Genomic DNA, 7,543 nt, shown 5'->3' with positions numbered 1-7,543 from the left:
TGGTAAGTCGTACGCCAGTCATGGTTGTACCGGCAATACTGACGTGGGGATCGCTGATCAGTTATTTTCTGTTTTCTTTCTATTTTCGTCACTTTATTACATGCTAAGAACTAGTTTACAGCTTTCTGTATTTTAGAACTATGTAGTTGTAGCATTCAATATTTGTTTATATCTGCTTCAGAATGCCTCTGAGATCTTTCTGGTCATGTTTCAGAGCCCAGAAGATGTAAAGCCAAGCACTGGACAAAAGTGATATAACTGGCGTATAGGCCTTGTGATAGGCGTACGGCAGTCGTATCCAGTGGCTGGCCCTTGCATGGCATCTAGGCCTTGGCCTCTATTTACTTCCCCATACTGTTTATGGGGTGTTCTTTTCATTTTATTTTCTTAGATCCATTCCTGCTATCTGTATCTATATATATCTTGTCACATAAACTGCGTGGTTTGCATTGGGTGTGCACTGGTCCTTTCCATAACTCAAAGGGTTGAAACAAGAGCTGTAGGTTTAAATCTACCGGCGCACGCCAGTCTTGGAGTGAAGTACGCATGTCATTCTTGCATGCAGTGGCATCGCCAGTGCATGCAGGTTTCCTCCTATGTACATCATTCCAGATCTGTGTGTTCCAGTTTGCTTAAAAACACTCACAGGTGTTTGTTCTCAATCTATTTTACTTGTTCCAATAAAGCAAATCATCCATCACATTTTGTCACATAATGCAATTTTTTACAGTTTCAATCCCCCCTTAACTATTCACCCGCCCTAATTGGCTAAAAATGATTAATGAGAGAAAAATGCAAACGTTTTATAAAATGCCTGAGTAGAGATCGATCTCCGGATTGGGCGAGAGAGGTGCCATAAAACGCTTCTCCTCTCGTAACTTGGCTCCTGAATCTCAGATATCGAAGGTGACGACAATCCAGTCTGCAAGCCTTTTTCAAATAAAAAATGTAGCAAATGTTTTAAGTTCGGTTCCTTGGGTGTATACCACAAAACCCGAGTGACAACTCTGAATCGAAGCGTTTCGCCACAATTTTTCGAAAAAGGGCGCATCCGATTTTATACATAAAATGAAATTTTCAAGGACGTGTACCCACAGCGGGTAGGGATGAAAATTTTAACCGAAAAACCAAACCGACCGACCGAACCGAACCGAACATTTTTTGCTTAATTCGGTCGGTTTTAGTTTTGTGTCGGTTCAGTTCGGTTTCGTATTTAAAAAAAAAAATTGAACTAACATTAACCAGGCTTCTCTTTTAATCCCAGCCGTTGAGATGTCCATGTAATATGCATATTTCTTTTTCCCATGTACGTGTTAGGAAGAGATCTGACCAAGAGACCCCAATACCCTAATTTCTCTCAACTTTTGACCACCGCCTCCCACTCTTCCCCTTCGAAACGTAAACATCCATGGCTGATCTCTCTCTCTCTGCCATACAAGGAATATCTTGGTTGTCTAATGAATGAATGTTCGAATCTTTTGTGTTTACTGATTTGGGACAGTTCGTGAGCCTTCAAACCCACCATTGAGGATGGAACTCTCTCTCTCTCTCTCTCTCTCTCTCAACTTACACAGCCATGGCCTGATATCTCTCTCCCTCTCTTTCTTTGAGCACACGAAGATAGAAGAACTGAAGAACAGATTGTAAACTCTCTCTCTCCCCATGATTTGGTTTTGGTGTAGTTATATAAGCTCAAAACCGACCGAATCGAACCGATATTAAATAAACCGAACCGAACGGTTTTCTTAAAAAATAATCGGTTTTGATTCTTGATAATTGAAAACCGACTGTATCGGTTCGGTCCCCAAAGTTGTAGAAAATCGACCAAACCGAATCGATTTCATCCCTATTGGCGAGTATTAATTATCAAAATACATCATTGGTCGTCATTTTCCCAAATGAAAATCTCAAAGAAGTTTTGGACAAACTAAATAGGAAACCCCAGACGCTTCTCAGTTTGAGGAAAGGTTTCAGATTGGATTTTTCTTTTGGATGGTGGATAGTACTCATTAGAATAGTACCGCAGATATATTCTAACTTTTTCATAGCGTGGGCTCTTGGAGTTATATGTATTAGGAGGACGTGTGTCATGTGCTTAGTTACATAATCCGCATACGCATGCAGAAGCGTGAAAGCGTTTTTGGAAAACAGCTCGAACTATTAGAATTCGTGAGAGCAAAGATTGAGAGAGTGAGCGCAGAGCGAGAATTGAGAACTAGAGTTGATGGCATTCTCAAAGATTATGTGATTAAGGTCACGAGTATGCTCAACAGGTGAAGTTAGGTTCAAGTTTCTTCATTGGAATTCTTTCTGACAGTTTTGGCTCTTACCTTTGCCACGGGTGATGGCTTTCTAAAGAGAAATAATTGGCACACGGACAAAAATGTGACAAAGTGTACGAATCTCATAACACAAAAATGGGAATGAGAAGAGCTCCTCTTTATACGTCATCCCTCCATACCCCTTTGTTCTTTCCTTTTAACAATTTACCTCGAAGAACGTGCAAAAAACTATAAGTGCACAAAATATCAACATAATCGAATATCGATGGATTTGTGAACACGTTGCAAAATGTTATGTAAAATGAATGGTAAATACAATACATAGTTTAACCTTCACTTCATATATATATATATATACCAAATAAAGAGTAACTTATCCGCATAATTGGGAAGGAATTTGCATGCCAAAGTGGAATCTATAAATTTTCAATCACGAATGGAATTGGCCTAAATACAGGAATGCTGTAACCAGGGGATAGATATTATTCCGAATACTCCTGCTTCCTTAAACCGAACATATCTCTGGAGGATTACATAAGATGGAACTTGACTGTCCATGTGCCTTTGTAATTGGTTTTGGCTATAAAATTTTAACTTATACCAAAAAAAAAAAAAACTTATCCGCATATCTATAAATATCGGATCGTAATGATATATTGTAGAATTATAGGTTTCTACGTGTTTCACAAGATGAATTGTCCAGATTATAGTTTCAAGCCTGAGATACGGACGAAATTAGTAATTCCGCATGTCTATCAATATCCAATCGTAATGATATATTGTAGAATTATAGGTTTTTGCGTGTTTTACAAGATGAATTGTTTGGATCATAGTTTCATGCCTGAGATACAGACGAAATTAGTGATTGCTACAGAAGCACCAAACAACTGTAGTTCCATTGTCGGCTGCCCAATTCTTCAACCATACCTGAGGTTGACCTTAGAGCAACATTTCCCCTTTTATCAATTTTCATGTTTTTTTAATCCTTATCCAACCCCTCCTGATCGAGAGGGATCCAGATTTCCCAAAATTCGAATCTACCCCACCACCCTACTCCGCGTTACATATTAATACACTACTCCCCAATCCCACACCGTTCCCACAAATCCCACACATCAATCTCCTAAATCGGACGCGCCATCACCACACCACATAAAACCCCCCCTGCCGAGCCGAAACCAAATTAATTAATCCAACAATTTCGGTTGAGAGACGTTTCATTCTCCCCTCTCTCTCTCTCTCTCTCTCTCTCTCCCCGATAATCTTCGATTCTCTCTCTAGACAGAGCATCGAATCGTAGTAATTTGGCGCAAGAAATGGAGATGAGAATGGAGGAATCTCGCTCGCACGGTCTCCTGTCAACAGCTCGCAGCGAAGGACTCCTCGCCGAAGACCAAATAGCCAGACGGTTTCCGAAAAACTCTATACAGAACAACACGCCTCGAAGTTGTAAGTTCAGGACGTGTTAAGGTTTTTCAACTTAGGGTTTCGCAGTCTTCTCTTTTGGATCTTACACGAAGCTTTAAATTCTGAGGATTGAACTCAGCATCTTTAGGGTTTCCAAGACACTTTCATGCTTTTCAAGGTTAATTTGTAATTTCAGTGTTTCTCACGGTGTATATCGGCCACAAGTTTAAGTTTGGAACTTTTAAGGGGGTTTTACTGGTCTATATGTAAAATTTCGGATTTCTAGGGTTTCAAGTAGTTCTTGAATGTTCTCACTGTTGATAGTGTCTAAAAATCGCTTCTAGGGTTTCAATTGCTTATTGAATGTTCCCGCTGTTGATTGTGCCTAAAATTCGGGATAGAGAAGATTTCTGGTTTTTAGGTATTTCTGTGGTGGATAGAGAAGATTTGGTACTTTGTAAGGGGATTTATCAATCTGGGTGCACGATTTCGGATTTCGTAGGGTATTCAATGGTTGCGCCTGAAAAATCCGGTATTAGGGTTTGAAAATTTCAATGGCTGGAAGGGGAGAATTAGGGTTTCCAAAGACAAGTACTTGTAGTTTAAGGGAACAGTTGGCACGAACAACTCTAAAGAATGTAAGATCGCAGGGTCACACTTACATCGAACTCAGGGGAGATGGGAAGAGGTCCATATTCTTCTGCACGCTGTGTCTGGCGCCCTGTTATAGCGATGCGGTTTTGTTTGATCACCTGAAAGGTAATCTCCACACTGAAAGGCTTGCCGCTGCTAGAGCGACCTTGCTTAAGCCGAATCCCTGGCCGTTTAACGACGGTGTGCTTTTCTTTCAGGGTTCAGCTGAGCAAGATAAACAGCTGTTACCCAACTCAACTGCCGATCGAAATGGGTTGTTAGCCCTTAAAAATGGCGATCGAAATATGCTAGCTCTTGTTTCTCATGGAGAACATGTAAGGCTCAATAGTAATGGACATATTTCTCATAATGGGTCTGGCTGTAGTGAGGAATCTGACTCTGTAGGCAGTGACTTCGATTGTGATGGCAGCTCACCTGATAGGTATGTGAATAATAAAAATGGTAATGGTAGTTCAGACGATAGTTGTATGAATCGTGATGGGGGCACTTATAATTTAGTTGTACCAGGGGTTTTTCATGGGGATGAAATTTCTGATCTAGAAGTGATGTTCGTGGGAGTTGGACAAATTGCTGCTAGGTTCTTCTTGAAGGATGAAATCCAGAATGGAATTTCTAGGATTTGGTGTGAATGGCTTGGAAAGAATCAGGATGTGGACGGCTCTCTGGTTCCAGAGCATGACTTTGCGGTTGTTACCTTTGCTTACAATTATGGTTTAGGTAGGAAGGGGTTACTTGATGATGAGAGGTATCTACTCTCCTCAAATCCTGGGGAAGAAACTGAGGTTATTGAGGATGGTAGAAAGAAAAGGAAGAAGTCGTTCTCTGATCCAGAAGATATTAGTGAGTCTTTGAGTAAGCAGTATGATTCTTCCGGTGAAGATTCCCAGTCTTCAAATAGTTGTAGTTCAAGATTGCTGTTACAAGGTTATGACGATCAGCTTCTGCATTCAAGGGTGATATCAAGTAAAAAAATGAGGAGAGAGTTGAGGCGACAACAGCGGGTAGCTGCCGAGAGAATGTGTGATATCTGTCAACAAAAGATTCTTCCTGGAAAAGATGTGGCAGCACTCCTGAACAAGAAGACCGGAAGACTTGTTTGCAGTAGTAGAAATGTCAATGGGGTAAATGTTTCTATCTATCCTGTTCTGTTTTTCCTGATGAAATTTTCAGTTGTTATGTTCAATCTTTTGTAGAAATGTTAGCAGGGTAAATTTTTACAGTAGTCATGTTGAATCTTTTTGCTTTGCCGGGTGTTGCTAACTTGCTGTACAGTGGAAATTTTTATGGATCTTTTTCTCCAAAACCTTTAAAACTTGTTTAGTTTGAGTTGTGATGCAACTTTTACACATGTAGGCATTTCACCTGTTTCATATATCCTGCCTTGTACACTGGATACTTTTCTGTGAGGTAGAGATATACACCAAACAGTTGCTCAGTCCCAAAGTGAAACGAAGATCAAGGAGGAAAACTGGAGCCAAGCGCAATGCATCCAAGGAGGAAGGTGATTTAAGAAAGCAAATTTACTGCGCGTTTTGTCCAGAGTGCCAGGGCACGGGTATCAATATTGATGGAGATGAGTTGGAGAAACCAACTGTTCCTCTTTCAGAGGTTTGCAAATTGTGGGCTATTCTGTACTCTAGATTCTTGTGAACTATTTTTAGTTTTTTTTCAACCTTAAGACGTTGAAGATTTTCTTCAGATGTTCAAGTACAAAATTAAAGTGAGTGATGCGCGTAGAGCTTGGATGAAAAGTCCTGAGGTGCTGCAGAACTGCTCCACTGGCTTCTGTTTCCCGTCCCCGTCTGATGAACCAGTTCAGGTCCTAAGATTTCTGATCTTGTTGTTTTATTTGGAAATTTATGAAAAAACAATGATCACTTTGGTTTGTTTAAATGACTAATGATTTGATTTACTATTTATATGGTTTTTGATGGATGTTAATTTTGTTCATCTTTATTGTAATATCAGGAAAATGTGTCACCATTGAAGTTGCTGCACTTCTATCGTGCTGAGGAGTAGAGTTGGGTAGAATTAGAGACAGATCCCTGAATCATGGAAGTAATCGTTCTCTATTTTTCTGCAAAAATTATATGTAAATTATCTGTGTTGCATACGTGTTTAACCTGTCGTAGATGTTTGACTTGTAAAGAGAACAACGAACTAGTATGTGAATAGTAGTAGTTGCATCAGGGCAGGCCGACTCTTTTGGCTGTCCGGTATATCCAACCTTGTATGTTTCGTTTCGTAATAGTGGTGCAAATAGTAGTGTACAATGCTCAAACTTGTTCTCCGCTTTTACTAATTTCAGATCAATTCCTTCTTTTGGAAGAGGATTTGTCGTGTACTGTGGTTAATTGTGTAATTTGGTGAATACTGCTTAGCTTTTCATTATATTTCATGGCATGTGGTTGTGGGATTGTGCTCCAGTCCTTCCAACATTATTTCAGAGGGCATGTGCAAGATATATATCTATTGCAGCCTGCAGGATATTTCCCCCCTAATTTGTGTCTCTACATTGTGAATGCAGCCGATACATCACCTTTGATGTTCGGGATGGAAAACATGACGGCAGGGAGTATATCTACATATGTGAACACTTTTGAACCATTAGAGGGTGTATCCGCACATGGCTCAAACCATAGGGGGTCACTTCGACCCGGATAGAAAGATTTAACGTGCATATCAGCGACAACGAGTATGAAACCATGTCTAATGTCTGTTTTTAAATTCTACCTATGAAACCATGTCTAATGTCTATTTTTAAATCCTGGTAGACGGCTGGGGGTTTCAACCATGTTACTCTATTTCAAATTAGATGTGACCTGTAGACTTCCTAGTAAACTCTTGCTGGTTAGTTTTTGAGTTGTCCAATATCTTTTCCTGAACACAGCTAGATAAGAAAAGCTTAAAATAGCTGGCCATTCGGATTCCCAACCAAATTTTTGCAGTTCGAATACTGGCAGACATTTTGGTCGCCTTGTTTCCAACAAAAAAATTGCATGTCAAGGGATTACATTTTGGCCGCCTTGTTTCCAACAGAAAAAAAAAATTTGCCTGTGACATGTCAAGGGATTACAAATCGTAGTTCATAAGCAGGCCCAGCGCTTCGAGGCATGGGATAAGGTTGTATATATGATAAACCTCTTACTCTCAAGAGATCAAGAACCTGATGACATGCTTTCCGGTGGTGCTTCTGGCCA

The 7,543-nt window shown here is 40.1% G+C and overlaps 1 protein-coding gene across 2 annotated transcripts; it reads left to right on the top strand.

Annotated features, from left to right (window-relative positions):
• Positions 1–3,388: 3,388 nt before the first annotated feature.
• LOC131328975 (uncharacterized) lies at positions 3,389–6,671 on the top strand. Of its 2 annotated transcripts, XM_058361979.1 has the most exons (4): positions 3,389–5,464; positions 5,697–5,951; positions 6,043–6,162; positions 6,312–6,671. In XM_058361979.1, the coding sequence occupies exons 1-4, from the start codon at positions 4,244–4,246 to the stop codon at positions 6,360–6,362; spliced, it is 1,647 nt and encodes a 548-aa protein (XP_058217962.1). In that variant the 5' UTR covers positions 3,389–4,243; the 3' UTR covers positions 6,363–6,671. The 2 variants fall into 2 exon arrangements, with proteins under 2 accessions (XP_058217962.1, XP_058217961.1); XM_058361978.1 differs by having other exon boundaries at positions 3,468–5,464; positions 6,043–6,671.
• Positions 6,672–7,543: the final 872 nt, after the last annotated feature.

This window comes from Rhododendron vialii, chromosome 6a (genome assembly GCF_030253575.1).
Source record: "Rhododendron vialii isolate Sample 1 chromosome 6a, ASM3025357v1".
In the NCBI taxonomy this organism is placed as follows: domain Eukaryota; kingdom Viridiplantae; phylum Streptophyta; class Magnoliopsida; order Ericales; family Ericaceae; genus Rhododendron; species Rhododendron vialii.
This window is presented reverse-complemented; position numbering and strand designations above follow the sequence as displayed.